The sequence below is a fragment of the Limulus polyphemus genome, unplaced genomic scaffold, assembly GCF_000517525.1.
Source record: "Limulus polyphemus unplaced genomic scaffold, Limulus_polyphemus-2.1.2 Scaffold2271, whole genome shotgun sequence".
Lineage (NCBI taxonomy): Eukaryota > Metazoa > Arthropoda > Merostomata > Xiphosura > Limulidae > Limulus > Limulus polyphemus.
The window spans coordinates 79,578-97,417 of NW_013667881.1; the positions used below are offsets into that span (position 1 = coordinate 79,578).

Genomic DNA, 17,840 nt, shown 5'->3' on the forward strand with positions numbered 1-17,840 from the left:
CATGAATGCTCTAGTATTTACTAGATAGGGTAGGCGGGTATATATAAGAGGGGACAACGTGACGCGAGAGGATTGTAATGTGTGTATAGACAGTGAGTAATTGAACTGCAGTCACAGGATATTGTTGGAGTTAACGTTCGTTCGTTATAGTGTTTGTTTTAGCGCGAGTATTGAGATTAAGTGTATCGCAGAGTTATATTCGGAAAGAATAAACCAGTTTTATTAAGTAAAGACTTGTGTCGCTTAAGTTTCGTCGGAACGAAGTTACGGAAAATCAATTAACATACGGAGACGTAACAATATATATATATATATATTCATTGTTCCAGAAGAATCAGTTATTTTATTTCATTAGCCGTTCACTTAACGTAGTTTGTATTTCTTTTCTTTTCACTTTAAACTTAATAACCTTTATAACACGCTATAAATCACAATGATTCACACACTTTACTTACGCTTGACTCAGTTATTTATCTCTGCAATCTATCTGACCATGTCGCTGGCTTTTTTTTGCCAGGCTTATATACTAAAAAAAGAGGGCGTCTAGCAAACACTGGGATATTCGCGGGGTTTCCCGATAATTCTAGAAACTCCAGCACGCATGCTTCCAAAGTCACGCGACTTCCGCTGTCGTAACAATATTTAACTCACATTATGATGAAAGTAATAGACGAGTGTAACTGTATCTTCTTTACTGGAAAGATATGTTAAGTTGTGTAAAAGTTTGTTTGAAGTTAAGCACAAAGCTACACAATGGGCTATCTGTGCTCTGCCCACCACGGGTATCGAAACCCGGTTTCTAGCGTAGTAAGTCCGCAAACATACCGCTGTGCTACTGGGGGGCAAGCTATGTAAAAGCTCTGAACAGTTCAAGTTGAACTTATATCAAAAGTATTCTCTATTCAAAAGGTTAATAGGTTGTTATTATCAGGAGTAAACGTTAAAGTTGTTCATCCAACTTAAAGTTCTTCATGACTGAGAAAACATGGTATTACATATAGCAACAACAATACGATTCTTCTTAGGATGCAGGTGTTACTCACGTGATTGATGACCACACTCATTTTAAACTAAGGAATGATATTTCTCCGGAGCATCACCCGATATACCAAGAGAAAATATAGCAAGAACGATCTTCAGTATTTGCTATGCTAGAGAAACCTTTCCTAAAAGTTAGAACATGTGACACCAAGGTTGACTGACTTAGTTCAGTCAATAACTATGGTGAGAGGAAGTTAGTGACTCCCTTGACTGACTTTCTATATTAATACAAAAATATTCAATATGCACAGAAATGTTGAAAAATTATAAATGTCAACTAAGAGGATAGGTAATGGATAGAATGCTTGCATACCACAACTGTATTATCTCATTGTAGAAAATCTTAATTCTGAAAGCTTTCGAAGGACTTTATATACTTATTTTGAGAGTTGTTTAAAGATGTCTTATGAATCTGCTGATCACGGCAGTTCGTCCCTACTGAAGGTGATTTTCTTGATAACTATGATGTTGCCACTTTACCAAATTCAAACGTGTGTAAGGATTCACTAAAGTAACCTTCGTAACCTCAAGATATCACCCGAACAACCGATAAATGACACTGCTGTCGACATTCTTATGCGACATCGTAATTCTTACCCAGAGCGATTACAGGTATTATCTATTTCGAGAACAACAAAGAAATAGAGGTAGTTCGAAAACTATCGGTTTTTTAGATCATTTGTTACATGAAATCCGCATGTATTCAGAACACAGAATAGTATAGTTTTTAAATTTCTATAAAATTACTTTGCGATTATATATTTGTATTTATTTTTAAATTGCCTCCAGGATATATTTATTAATAAATAAACAAAATACTTAGGACAATATTAGATATCTGTAGTGAAACAAGCATTGAAAACTGCAAAAAATAATTTTAAAACATTAAAAAAAAAAAACAAAGTAGATACATAATATTTTATATTTGTTTTGATCGTATTAGAATTGCAGGTGGAGTAACAATTTTTATCGCCATAATCGGAAGACGTAATTTGGCAGTAGGCCTAGTATGTTGAATTGAGTAGTTACTGGGTTCTAATATTGTTATTGATCTTCGTTTTATATGAGTTAGAAGAATTGAAAACATTGAGGTTTCATTTATATTTGTCAGTGTTTATATTAATGATCAAAATAATTTAGGTTTTGATTCATTATATTATTCTGACTTAGTAATTGACTTCTTAGTTTATTGAGTAAGTTGGCCCGACTTTTGTATTTATAACATAAGTTTATTTTCTAATTTAGACCTCAGAAAGTCAAGTTAGACTGTTTACTGTGTATCCTATTCTTTTTCTAATAACCTAATTCTAATAGGTTAATTTTCATTTTAAGTTCTACGTTGTACAAGTTATTCTAATTCAAGTTAATTTAATGATATTATTGTTAGACGTAGCAAATTTATTTTCTCTTTTTTTTTATTTACTTAAGTAAGGAATTTCCGTAAAGTTAATTATTTACCGTGACTCGGACAGAGTGAGATTTATCCCGTAAATATTTTGGAAACTTAAATCAAGATATACATGTTCTTAAAAAAAGAGAAAATGACTGGCATACTAAAGTTTAAAGACGAGTAAAGACATAAAAATGATAAAGGAGAAAATCAGTGATAAATGCTGTAACTTCATAAATTGAGAGAGATATGGTGAAAGATTTACAAAACTGTAGGAAAACTAGAGATTTGGTAAAAATGAAATTACGCAGTCAAAAAGGTCTTACAAGAAGCAGCTAACTGATTTGGTTGAAGTTAACTTTAACAGCAAGGATTTTCATCTTTTTTTTTCTTTACATATGTTGATGGTAAGAAATATGTTAAAATGTACATTCAACCATTAAAGAAGGCTGTCCCTAATTTGGGGACGTGAATAAGCACAATTATTTGTGAACCTGTGGATGCAGGTTTTCTATTTTTATAATACTGAACAAGTGACACTCAAACTTTTCTGATTTTAATGGCACTGAAGGCTACCAAACTTTTGGAATTTTAGGAAAAAAACTCGTAGGTTTTATATTCACTATGTTTCTTTAATAACTAAATAGCTTCATACATGTATCTTGAGATTTTTAAAGCTCGAAAATTCATTTAATATAAGTACCTAGTTTATAAAGGACTGTAAATGTCTGTTTAATGTTTTATTAGGAATTCACATGTAGGAGTATATTTATTCTTGCAGCCAAACATTTTGTATTTTCTGGATTTATCTGTTTCAATTTCTAAAGTTATATAGCCTTTTGATTTCAATGACATTATAATTGTGAAATTTTAAACATTTTGCATTTATTACTTTTAAAATATTTGCTTAAGTGCCATATTCTAAAGTATAGTAATTGTCAATCAGTTCTTTTTATAGGAGTGTTTTTTGTTTTTTTTATAATAGAATAGAAATACTTAAAAAATCAATATATATATATATATATATATATACGAATTTGTTTTAAATTGGATGTCAGCATTTTCTTTTATGAACAAGAGCTAAATCCATACTCTCTCTGTAGATATTACTTTTGTGTAAAAAACATAATTTTTGCTTTTTATCGTCCTTAAACTTAGAAATATTGGTCAACTGTAATTTATCACACACACAAACAGAAAGAAACAATCTTCTTCAAGCACACGGACATTTAAATAGCTTTCATGTTGGATTTCTCTTTAGGGCAACACGTATGTTTGTTGTGGTACCTTATCAGGCCACTGTTGCACCCAGTGGATTTACTTGCTTGTTGATGTGCCTTCTTTGCAGCTTGATATTTGGTACATTTCATTACCATATTCAATAAGGTGTCATAAAATCATTTTGATTAAGAAAAGAATATGACACATTTAGTGGGTGATATGTTGTTTAGACTTTCGTAGAGCTTCACCATTCTTTAATTTTGTAAAGATTAAAGATAGCCTATTCTTTCAAATTAGAAACCCTCATGCCCACTCACACAAACAAGAAATTTAAGTCCACTTTCAGAAATTTCAAATTAAAGGGAAAACTGACATATTCACTGAAAGTTTGATATGAAACCTTAAATGTTTATTCGCCATCAGTAAAATAGTAGAAGCCTAGGAAAAAATATATATATACATTTATATGGAGGGTATGAGTTTAACTCTATTTGGTATTAACTTTAAACCAAGTTTTTACATCTAATGATTTTTCTTTTTTTATTCAGTTATTAAAGAAAGAATTTATTAGTGCAACAGAAGGCAACTGATGTCAAAAGAACTACTTGGCACTTGCTATATTTAGTATATGGCACTTATGCAAAATACTTTAAAAGTAACAAATGTATAGTCAGAGGTAAGCTTACAATCTTGTAACACTAATATTTGTGGTTTTATTCCCTGTGGTGGACAGATACCAGATGGCCCATTGTGTAGCTTTGCAGCAAGACAACGACAAAAAATATGTAAAGTTTAAAGTTGAACAATCATAATCTTATTGAAACCAAAAAAAAGACTGTGTAACTACAAAATAAAACAGATAATTTCAACAAACCCAGAATGTTTGGTAGCAATAATTATACAGATCTGTCTGTGTATTTGCTTACTTGTTAATTCTTCTGGTTTATTGATAAAAGAAAGAACAACAGATGTTTACATTCCTTCTTAAATCAGGATCTTACATTTAATGAATTTTCAAGCTTCAAAAAATTGGAAATACTTTCAAAGTTATTTTGTTATTAAAGGAACATTATTAATTAATTAATTTTAAAAAATTACTTAACAAACTACGTGAGTAATTTGGTAGTGTTCTGGCACTTCCAGTAAGATCAGAAAAGATTGAATCATTGAGTGTTCCAAGTATAATACTACAATATGATAAGAGTAATAAGTTAGTGTCCACAATTAGTGTGCATAGGATGCTGATGGTAAGGTTTACGTTGAAGAATATGAGATGGCTGAGCTTTCATATGTTTTACAAGAGGAGATAAAAATAATATTGGAATTGACATGAATCATGTAGATATTAGTCATGTGGTGCTAAGTAGAAAGATGAGAAATCAAAAATAAAGCCACTTGGACAGACATATTTTGCTTAAGGTTTTAAATGTGAAAGATGTAAGTCTCTTGTTTTTGGTAAATCAACAAACAGATACAAGGTTATAAGAGTTGCCCTGGAAATTATAGGACGTTAGTCTTACTTCTATATTGGTAAAAAATGAAAAGCTTTACAAAATAATTTAGTGTAATATTACTGAAAGCCAATATGGTTCACCAAAGAGAAATTTTGTCTCATTGAGCTGTTTTTTCATAGGACTGGGGGAAATACTAGCTGATTAAACTTGCAAAAGTTTGTTTTTAACCCTATAATGACCCATGATCATCTTTCAGGTGTTGAATACACAACTGTTTATTAAATATAGTTATTTAAGTAAGAATAATAGTTCTGACTATTTCAGCAATATTTTATAACATTTATTTAGTGCAGTGGTCAGCAACCTTTTTTGATCACGGGTCAATTATATTGTTTTTTGAAAAATTTAGCATTGTGTTTGGTTCGTGATAATCATATAATTATTAATACCGGTACATGTATTTTAAATGTGTATGTTTATTTACATACCAAAAAATTAATAGTTCGACCAGTTTGATATTTTTTCCTGAAATTTATCTTAAAATTCTCCGTAGCCGTGACTCTTTCCCATCTTTCCTTTAATATCGTTGTTGTTCTCACATAGCCGAGAAACTTGAACTGAACAATGATTGTGCCCTTACGGGTTGCAATGGTGAAGCCAACTTTTGGCGGGTCAGCCAAATTATTGCCGCGGGTCACTAAGTGACTCACGGGTCATAGGTTGCCGACCACTGATTTAGTGTAATTCAGAAAGAAAAACTGTTCAAACATTTCTCCACAACTCTGAGGAGTCTTGCCTGTATGCAAAGCAGTTATTGATTTTTTATTTAGAATTTTTTTCTATTCATTTAAAAGCATAATATTTTCTCAGAAAGTCTCTTCCCTTGAGGTTTTATTCTCATTTAATTTTTCTCAACTTTTTTTGAATTATTGCCCCCACCCTGGTATTTTTATAAAGCTTACCTCGTGTGACAGCAGTAGTAATTCAACATGTAATCCACTTTTGTTACCATAACTTTGATTTGAAAAAAGAAAGAAAAACACTTACTGGCATTAAAATCAGTAAACTGTGAAAAATAGAATCTGGAACTGCACAAATACTATAATTAGTGCCCCTCCTTTTGCAGTTTACAATGCCCCTGGAGGCATTAATTAGGGGCAATACGGTATATTATAGAACTTACAATTTTACTTTTATTAGTGGTGGGTGTGCACAAAAAATCTGATGAAACATTCTTTTTTGTCGTTCATACCTAATGCCAAGCACACAAATTATGTATAATTTAACACTTAAATACTTTCACAATTCACAAGTGAAAGAAACCAAAAGAAGTGTTTACAGAAACTATAAAAAATTGTAAAACAATATACACTGGATACTGCTTATTATGATGACGGATAATGTTATCAGAATTACTAAGTCCTTACCAAACGTATATAAATACATAGGAGAAACATCGTATATTGTAATCAGCAGTTAGTTTTTTAATCGGCTTAACCATCTCAAAGTCAAGCGACCTGAGGAAGGTTCACCATGAAATAAGGTGTGGCTAAGTTTTCCTTAAGATCTCATTTACTCTTGCATTTCCTTTACATAATTATAGTACAGTTGTTTTCGTTCCTTTGTGAAATATGGTGTTCCCAGAAATTTCAATTTTTGTTAACTCTCTTTAATAATGGAAGAAATGCATAAGAAACGTAAAAGTCTAACCCTTAAAGTAAAAGTTGCCATTTTAGAAGGCTATGATAAGTTACCCAAAATTGGGCAACATAATGCAGCAGTGCAATTAACAATTTCTCAACCTTTTTTGTGTAAAATTTTAAAAAATCAAGCCAACATTGAGAGGGGAAGAAAACAGAATTAAAATCTAAACTGTAAGAGAAAGCTCAGTGGAAAAGATGACCAGGTTGATTCAGCATTAAAACTTTGGTTTACTAATGTTTGTGAACAAGATGCTCGTGTAAATGGACCAATGATGAGGCAGAAAGCAGAAGAGCTAGCTATGAAAATGGGAAAAAATAATTTTGTTGCAACAGACGGGTGGTTTAATCGTTTGAGTAAAACAGGAAAATGCTGTATACAAATGCACTCAGATTGAAGAAGAATGGAAGTTATTGCTGAATATTCACCTGATAATGTTTACAATGCAGATGAAACTGGGCTTTAATTGTTTAAAGATGAGAGTGCAAAAGGCTATAAAGCTTCGAAGGAACGTGTGACAGTCCTCTGCTGTCTAAGTATGTCTTGTAACAAAAAAAAGGCTTTTGGTAATTGGAAAAAACAAGAACCCATGGTGTTTTGAAGGTGTGAATAAGTTACTCGTTGACTACTGCTCAAACTCGATTGTTTGGATGACAACCCTGATCTTTAATGATTGGTTAATGAAATGGGATAATGAGTTGAAACACAACATCGTTCTGCTTGTTGAAAACTGGACTGCACATGTCGTTAATGTGTCATTAAAATGCATTAAGATTATTTTCTTACCCGCAAATACGAAGTCACTGATCCAACCATTCGGTCAGAGAATTATCCGAGCATTAAAGGCTTATTACCATAGAGAAATGCACACCAGAATCTTAGAAACTATGGAAGACATTTAACAACTGAGTGCAAAGAAACAGAGGAAATTGTAGACAGACCACCTGACATGACTACAAATGATTTTGAAGCTTGGATGGCAATTGATTAAAATATTCAGTTTCATGTTAAGCTGACAGTTGAAAAAGCAGCTGAAGCTCATAAAGCTGATAAACCTCCAATAAGGGCTGAAATGCGAGAGGTGCTTCGAATTTTGCAATTTGGTGTACAGCACAGTACAGGCAAGTTTCATAAACAGTATGAATATGAAAGTTTTATCAATGAATTGCCCCGATAAAATATTAGAAGTCAATTTTAAATTAATTTTTTAAATTCTTGTTTTAATTGTTTTTGAATATGTCAATAAACATAAAAATCCAGCTTTCAAGCTTTTAGGTAATATATTTGCTACCCCATATCAATAATCATCACTGTAACTGCTGAATTTTTATTTCATCGGTTAATGTTATCATTCGGTTATTGTTATCAATGCAACTGTGTCCCGAAAGGGATCACAATAAGCAGCATCCAGTGTATTTACTATTTTGTAATAGTCTAATTCTTTCTCCATCCACTAATATTTAAACCTCTTTATTATAACTGTGTTTCATTGGTAAATGATTAAACCACGCGATGTGACACTATAACAGTGTTTCAACTGGGTCCTATACAAAAACTAAGGAAAATGCTTGAAAATCAAGAAGTGGATACAGTATTGTCAATTCTTGATATGTTCTTAGCAAAAGTATTCTTTAGGATGTGCAGAAAAATTCTAAAATAAATCAAGTAGGTTGTTTGGTTTACAGGCAAAACTCCTTGCAGTTGTGCAGAAATGAAAATGTGAATTTTTTATTATTTTTATGAATTACACTGAATGACAAGAGGTCAATTGTGAAATATTCTTGAATTACAATTGTTGAAATATAGTTAAAATTACCATATAAAATTTATGTTTGAAAACCTTTTAACAGGTGCCAAAAAAAAATATGAAAAGCGAGTAGAAACACTGTCTTCAGATTTCAGGCACAATAATTTAGAATTGAGTTTTTTTTTAATCCTAAACTTTCTACATGAAAATGTATCATACATGTAATGCAACTGCATTGTCTAACATTTAATGGTACAAGATTTATTCACTTGTCAATTACGTGTACTCACTACCTACACACATTGTCCCGTCACGTTGTGAGCGTCTTATATATATACCAGACTAACATATATCTAGTAAATGCTAGAGCATTCATGAAGGAACAGGATAGTTCTAGAAACGTGGCGTGACACTAGTCACGTGACCTCGCTGACGCAACAATATATTATATCGATAAGGAACATAACTCGTGGAAGCCTAAGTTCCAGGCTTAAAATATTTATGGTGTTTTTTAAGTACTTTTTAACTCACCATTTAATAACATAAATAATTTAGGCATGTAAATAATATTGTGGTATTGTACCAAATTTATTATATGGTATTATACAGTGGATCGACTGTTTGATGATGATATTAGAGATTTGTATTGGTTACTAAATGAGGAGTGGATAAACTCCATAGGCATGTAAATAATATTGTGGTATTGTACCAAATTTATTATATGGTATTATACAGTGGATCAACTGTTTGATGATGATATTAGAGATTTGTATTGGTTACTAAATGAGGAGTGGATAAACTCCATGGATATTATATACACATCACCATTTTAAGAGGCCTAACTATATTTCTTTGGTTTTCTGTGCTGATAAGCCTTGAATAGGTGAAACTACAGTCCACAGAAGAGGGTACAGCCAATCAAAGAACATAATAAACTTCTAAGGCATTGATTATATTTTCAATTTTACCTCGGGTGAAAATAAAAGTAATCTTTCACATCATCGTGTTCCAGTCTTGATATTCCTAACAATTCAGCATTGTTTCCATGTTTATGATAAGGATATTAATATTTTTGCCAAGATTCAAATGTTTTGAATCTTGTTCAACCTATTAACTGCAGATGACGGATATTTCCGTCATTGAAGTTCTATGGCTCAGCTGCGAATGATGGAAATATCCGTCATTTGCACATATATAACTATAATTCTATGGGAATGACGACATAAATTACCGTTTTATTGTGATTGATGGCAACTCAATTTTATCTGAGCTGCTCCTGCCCCAGTTAATGGGTAAGTCAATAAGATTTATAAAATGTATAGGTCACATATTAAGAAACTAGGGGCTACTCAGATGTTTTTTAATTGTTTACTACCTACTACGCAGCAGATAGTGAGATTCATATTTCATTTTAACCTTGTCTTTGTAAAAATACATCATGCTGCCACTCAGTTTTGAATAAATTCCTTATATTGAAGTAATTGTTATTATTACTAATATATCATATATTTAACAACTAGCTATTACTACTATATTAATATTGCTAATAAATCATATATTTGACATCTAGCTATTACTACTATATTAATATTGCTAATAAATCATATATTTGACATCTAGCTATTACTACTATATTAATATTGCTAATAAATCATACATTTAACAACTAGCTATTACTACTATATTAATATTACTAATAAATCATATATTTAACGACTAGCTATTACTACATTAATATTGCTAATAAATCATATATTTAACAACTAGCTATTACTACTATATTAATATTACTAATAAATCATATATTTAACAACTAGCTATTACTACTAAATTGAGTATAAGACTATGACAGACAAGAAAATACATGACATGATGATTATAAATATTATATCTAAATATAATATGTATAACACTTTGAAGAGAAAAAAATGCTTTTGATCACTATACTACATAAAGGGCAGTACGACCCTGTGAAGTTATTATTAGTTGTAGTGGTTGCAGTTTTTAGCAGCTATCTCTCATATTTACTAATAATCTATTTTGTCACTGGACGTCAAGGACAATGCATGAAAACCTTGAGATTAATACTGCATTCCACTGTTTATTGGTCAAGAAATCTACTTAATTGTATACTCTACTATTTGAAACCAGTTATGTAAGTTTCGTAGCAAAGTTATTAAGATATTAACTCATCACTGGTATCTCAATGACAACCAAAATGGATTTCAGTTTATAGTTACGTTTGACTGTTGCTGTATTGTAAAGTAAAGATACAGTTTTGATGAAAGCATGTACCACGGCCCTTAATTTTGTTCTACGTGACACAAGATATCAAAGTGAGAGTTAAAGAAACGAGATTGTAAAAACTAAAAATGATGCTGCCTTAACTTGTTTGCATGACGGTGTCTCAACAATAAGTCTGAAAGCTTATAATGCTAAAAACAGGTTTCTACACCCGTGGGCAGAGCACAGATGGCCCATTATGTAGTTTTGTGCTTAAAACAGCCTTGACTCATTCAGTGCCATGAGCATATGTATGCCTCACAATAGAGCACTGCCTTGGGAGATTTTAATTTTGTACCATCATGAAGAATGGGTATTCCCCCTCAAACTACCCAATGTTTAGCAATTTCAAATAAGTGATGAAATATTGTAAATGTGATGAGTAGACATGTTCATTTTCATGTAGCACACAGTTATCATGAAGAAATTAGCTTCTAACCTGTCTTTTGTTATAATCTTCGAAACAGCCAATAATAAAGACTCTAGAATAAATTTCAGTAAACATTCACTGGTCCAGCTGTAAATTTTTCAGAAAAATTCCTTAAAGGGTTAAGTATTTTTAAATTTAATTTTTGTTGTGGTGTGTAATAGATTTTGGAAAAATCAACATTTCTTAACATGATAGTCTGAAGGAAATGTATGTAGAATAAACTTGTGATTGCTAGACATGTTTTTCTTCTACAAAATACAGCATAAAAAACAAAGTCAAGCAAATGACATTGTGTTTTCTAATTTCTGTGAAAATCAAAATGGGTTTTGAATTTTTTGAAAGTACTTGCACATTTTAACTGCGGACTTTAAGTTAGGAGAGAAAAAAAAATGTATGTTTTGATTAGAAACGTGTATATTTCCCCATTTCAGACTCATAAACAAGTCAAAATGATGGAACTATCCCACAGTTTGACTCTAAATGAGGAGGCATTGAGTCAAATAGCTGAAGCAAAAAGGCCAGTCTTTGTTTTTGAATGGTTACGATTTTTAGATAAAGTTCTTGGAGCAGCTCAGAAGGTAAGAGAAGAATTTGTTAAAGCATGTTTTTCGTTACACTTAGCTGATTACCAGAATTTATTTTTTCTATAACATACCAGTACATGTATATATTTTTTTCTCCATTAGGAGATTTACAAGCTATTCTCTAAGTTCCAATTAACCTTTCCACAGCTGGTTAGATGTTTAGTGATTGCTGCTTTCTAGACACTAACCAGTTTTTTTTTTTGCTCAAAGTGAGTCTTCTGTGAGGTTAAAATCAAGCTCAGTTCTAGTTTCTTTGTTTGTTAAAAGCTTCTGGATATTTCAGCATATCTTATTTCATCATGGGAACATTCCTAGTAAGAAAAATATCAAACTGTTTTAATTCTAGGAGTTGTTTAATATAAATGTTCTTTTAATATAAAAAAACCAGTTATAACATTGTTAATTGTAATGATGAGTATATGTGTGTTTTGTTCTTGCTTTAGAAATTTTGAGCAATTTCTTCTGTTTTGATGGATAGAAGATTAATGTACTGAGTTTTTTACTTTCTATTTCTTTGCTTCATTTGAGGCAAAGCTAGCTACCAAGTGAAAAACAGTTATTGTATATTACAGTTAATGGCCTGGACTTTTGCTGTCAACAAACTTTAATAACTGTCACTGATGGATTTATATATTTGAACGTATTTGTCATAAATTTTTTCAAAACTATATAATATTGTTACGTCTCCGTTTGTTAATTGATTTCCCGTAAATTCGTTCCGATGAAACTAGCGACACAAGTCCTTACTTAATAAAACTGGTTTATTCTTTCCGAACATAACTTTACGATACACTTAATTTCAACAATCGTGCTAAAACAAACGTTATAACAACGAACATGCTCAACTTTAATAATACTCTCTGACTGCAGATCAATTACTCACTGTCTACACACTCATTATCACGTCACGCCGTGACCATCTTAAATGTACCAGACCACCACCCCAATCTAGTAAATGCTAGAGCACTCCTGAAGGAACGGGATAGTTCTAGAAACGTGGCGTGACACTAGTCATGTGACCTCGCTGACGCAACAATATCTTCTATTTTCTCTCAAGCATTATCATAAAATGTGCTGTAGAGTAAGAAGAAAGAAAAATGTAATATATTTATAATTTTGTGTTTAAGGTCAAGGTATACCAAATTCAGGCTTGTGTCTCAGTGAGCTTTGCTTCAGATGAAGTTTTTATGCTAATTTTTCATAATTTATAAAATCTAAAAATTTAGAATATCTATAATAGGAAGCTATACAACCTTTCAACTTAACTCCCTTCCCCCATCTTGTAATATTTACTTCTTGGCCAATTCACATTCTTTATTTTTTTATCTGTTGCTTATTTATATGTTTTTCTGTTATTCTCTTTTTCTTTTTTTATTTCATTCTGGTTTCATCCACCATGGAACAAAGAAGGTGGAGTACACTTTGACCAGTATCCTAATGGCTCAGCCTTAAACTAACATTTTTGTAATTTCATTTTACAGTCAGACATTAAGGAATGCCAGAAAAAACTAGTAGAACAGTTGTTGAATCAAGTCCACGAGTCACCAGGACCTCCTACCAGAAGACTAATCGCAAGATGTCTTGCAACACTCTTCAGTGTTGGAGATACATTTCTCCTCTTCGAAGCAGTCAATAGATGTACAGATATTTTGAAAAACAAAGATGATTCCCCCAGCGTCTTACCGACAAGACTGTGAGTATTTGTAGTAATATCAACTGATCTTTGTAGCTTAGATATGTTAAAGATGTTGCTTGTAGTAATATCAACTGATCTTTATAGCTTAGATGTGTTAAAGATGTTGCTTGTACTTGTAGTAACATAAATTGATCTTTATAGCTTAGATGTGTTAAAGATGTTGCTTGTTCTTGTTGTAATATCAACTGATGTTTATAGCTTAGGTATGTTAAAGATGTTGCTTGTACTTGTAGTAATATCAACTGATCTTTATAGCTTAGATGTGTTAAAGATGTTGCTTGTACTTGTAGTAATATCAACTGATCTTTATAGCTTAGAAAAGATGTTGCTTGTACTTGTAGTAATATCAACTGATCTTTATAACTTAGATGTGTTAAAGATGTTGCTTGTACTTGTAGTAATATCAACTGATCTTTATAGCTTAGATGTGTTAAAAATGTTGCTTGTACTTGTAGTAATATCAACTGATCTTTATAACTTAGATGTGTTAAAGATGTTGCTTGTAGTAATATCAACTGATATTTATAACTTAGATGTGTTAAAGATGTTGCTTATGTTTTTGAATCTGTTTTTTTTTGTCTTTGTTTTTCTTACCAGGGGGGCAATTACCTGTATAGGAGCCATGTATGAAAAGCTGGGAAGAATGATGGGGAGATCACACGAAGAAGCTGTCACAGTTATGCTGAAGTCTCTTAAGAATGCCGAGGTGAGACCATTTAGTTGGCCTAGATTTGGAAAAAAAATAGAAGAACCATGACTTTTAAATCTTTATGGCCATATACTTTCCCAAAATCTAAATCTTAGCAGAATTGTGAATAATTTTACACTGTCAAATTATATATGTCAGTGTCTTGGTACAGATCATCAGTGCATTATAGTTATTGAACGTGCATCTTTATCAACAAAAAAATTTACTACTTAAATATTTCTTGATTTATGTAATTCAAGTTAAAAAAGTTGAGTTTGTGAAATGTTCTGTAGATAAGTGTTATTTCATAGATGGTTTTATAATTTTTTTGATACATATTTATCGTTGTGTATGTCATATCAGATGTATTTTTATATAACTTGCATAATATCAAACTGTTGAATAGTAGGTGATTTAGGTGTTTTTTTATAATTTAAACACAGATTTGTTGTTGTTTTTCATGCAATCATTTGTGTTAAGCAGAACATTTACATAGAGATCCGAGCCAATTTACCCTTTTTGGAATACATCTTTGTAAATGTATTGTGTATGACCTTAAGAATGAATCATTTTTGTGGCTGATACACACTGTTATAGAACACATATATGTGTACTTGTTTGTTTTGTTTTATACTAAATTATTCATAGAGATTTTTTAACTGTCTCAAGAAACTTATGCTGGTATTTCAGTGTTTGTTTATGATATGTCCAAATGAGTTTAGTCATTAACTCTGCAGGAACTGACTTGTGATATTAGTTATGATTTATGAACCTTTTTGATTTGTTGACATTTTCAGTCACAGACTCGCTGTGAAACAATGGTAACTATGGAGAAGATTATTGCTGGTATGGGAACAGCTGCTGCATCTGTTCATAAAGATATCTTTAAAGCTGCTAAGCACTGTATGACTGACCGTGTTATGCCAGTAAGATGCGCAGCTGCCCAGGTAAGCCAGTCTCAATTAGCTTGTCTTTGTCGTTTAACTTTTCTGAATAAATGTACTTCTGGTAATATTTTCCTAACTTAGGATAAGTAATCTTTAGTAGGTAATGATTTAACTGTTTGAGCTCAATTCACACATAGTATGTTTCAAGGTATTGTTTTACTTGGTAGGAATATCAGTATAGTAATTTTTTCATACCATGATTTTCAATAAATAAGTCATAAAAAATGTTGCTGGTTATGTATTTCTCTGATATGTTTACTTTTGATACTGTTAACTTATGTGGGTGTATCATTTGATTGAAAACTTTTTGGTTTGTGTCTCCTCATAGTGTTTACAGGAGATGCTGAAACATGTACCATTTGTTTATACATCTGAACTGGAGACTGTGGCTTCCCTGTGTTTTCGATCCTTTGAAGGGTCTAACTACGAAGTTCGATGTGCTGTTGCTAATCTGCTTGGAACACTTGTTGCTACCACTCAACAGGCTTCACAGCCTGCAGGTTGGTGAAGTAAATTATAGTTGCTACACTGTTTCATGTATAAACAAAAAAGCCTATCAATATTTGCATTGTGTTTAAAGAAGAAGCTATATTCACCACCTACATGTGACATGTACTTTATGGTGGGTTTAGAATACCTTGTTTATTATTGAACAGATGCTTAACATATGTTGAGCTTTCGTTGACCTTTTTTTTTTTGCTAATCTCCACAGACTGGATGGTGGTAGCTTATAAAATATTCTTTCATCCTCAAAAACTACTCATAAACAAGGAAGAGAGATAATGAAGCTATGGTTTTGTTACGTTGTGTATGCTTTACGTCTTTATATGAAATATGAGAGTTAATTTAAAGAAAGAAAAAAATAATTTTAATTTAAACCCAGCTTACAGAAGGTAATATAATTATAGTCTTTGTTGTTTGAATACTTGATATATATATACATATATATATATATATGCATCAGCTTCATAGAATTGTTCGATATTTTGATCAACATGAAAACCACGTGTCTCGGCTAAGAATATTCTGTAAGATTTGTGAACTCCATTAGTTGAATCTGTAAATAAATAAATAGAGTTCATATTATTAAGATTTACAATGAAAATTGTAATTGTGTGTTTGTAAACAGGAATAAATTTGATAATTTTTAAGATGAAGGGCCAAAATTTTATAAATGTAAATTTGTTGAAAAGTTTCATGCTATAGCTGAACACACGTTTCGAACCTTGCCTAGACTTGTTTTTAATGTTCTCAAGTGTTTAAACAGATATTTATAAATTGTTGAAAATAATCGGTCCTCTGGTGACTCAGTTGTAAGTTTGAGGACTTATAAACAGTGGGCACAGTACAGATAGCCCATTGTGTAGTTTTGCATGTAAAGACAATAATTATTACATAGAAAAGTATTTTTCAAGTATTAATTATATATGTTTTGAAACAAAAAAGGAAAGTTATTGTACTGGATTATAATTTTAAATATAAATTAAAGACATTTTTATAGAACATTACAGTCTTCACTCTATGATAACCTCATGTTTTATGATTTTCTGTGAACAATATTCATTTTAAAAGCTTGAAAGGTCAACTTAATTAAAAATTGTAAGCCAAGAGTTGTATAGTTTATTTGAATTACTTGCTGTACAGTAAATGATTTTATACTATTACAAAGAGATATAAAAAGTCATGATGTTAACCAGTATAGGGCTTCACTTCAATTTTATTTGTAAGTTGAACTATTGACTGTTTTATCAGTGGTAATAAATTGTGTGCTTTCAATAAATTTTGCTTTTAAACTGTATTACTGACTGTTTTATAGTGGGTAAAAATCGCCTCGCAACATTCGAAGAAGTGTTAGCTTTGATGTCCTCGGGATTTCTTCGTGGTGGTATTGGTTTCTTGAAAGGTGGTGCAGGAGAGATGATTAAAGGTAGTTCTAATGTCAGTAGAGAAATCAGGGTTGGAGTGACACATGTAAGTTCAATTAAATCATCATTCTGTTATGTGAGGTGTCTCTTAATTTTTTTAAGGTTCGTTTGTATGCAGTTGTGGTAATTATTCACGGAAATCGGGAAGTTGAAAAATTTATATTTTTTTTGTTACAAATTAGCACATATAAAGAAATTAAAAATTCCCATAATTAATAAAAAGTTTGTTTCATGGGTGAAAGGAATTTGCATTAAATTATTTTAAGTGCTTAAAAGGTAAATTCGAAATTAATTAATAAATACGTATATATTTGAATGCTGATTGAAGGTTGATTATAGGTTAGTAATAAGACTTCTACGAATCCTCAATTACACTTCATCCTCGGTTCTGCTTATTAAAGTACAGTTGTCAGTTCCTGTTTACTAATGTACAGTTGTCAGTTCCTACTTACTGAAGTACAGCTGTCAGTTCCTGCTTACTGAAGTACAGTTGACAGTTCCTGCTTACTGAAGTACAGTTGACAGTTCCTGCTTACTGAAGTACAGTTGACAGTTCCTGCTTACTGAAGTACAGTTGACAGTTCCTGCTTACTGAAGTACAGTTGACAGTTCCCTGCTTACTGAAGTACAGTTGTCAGTTCCCGCTTACTGAAGTACAGTTGTCAGTTCCCGCTTACTGAAGTACAGTTGTCAGTTCCGCTTACTGAAGTACAGTTGTCAGTTCCCGCTTACT

At 31.6% G+C, this 17,840-nt stretch overlaps 1 protein-coding gene across 4 annotated transcripts in view; it reads left to right on the forward strand.

Moving 5' to 3' along the window:
• Positions 1–2,051: 2,051 nt before the first annotated feature.
• The window catches only part of LOC106466475 (HEAT repeat-containing protein 5B-like), a 72,097-nt gene continuing 56,308 nt past the window's right edge, over positions 2,052–17,840 (forward strand). For 3 of the 4 annotated variants that reach the window (XM_022394494.1, XM_022394495.1, XM_022394496.1), the window contains exons 1-6: positions 11,717–11,845; positions 13,333–13,544; positions 14,145–14,253; positions 15,033–15,182; positions 15,511–15,682; positions 16,999–17,153. In XM_022394494.1, coding sequence (XP_022250202.1) covers positions 11,717–11,845; positions 13,333–13,544; positions 14,145–14,253; positions 15,033–15,182; positions 15,511–15,682; positions 16,999–17,153 — 927 coding nt within the window. Of the gene's footprint in view, positions 2,235–11,698; positions 11,846–13,332; positions 13,545–14,144; positions 14,254–15,032; positions 15,183–15,510; positions 15,683–16,998; positions 17,154–17,840 lie in introns of those variants that run through there. The other variant, XM_022394493.1, reaches the window with a different exon arrangement.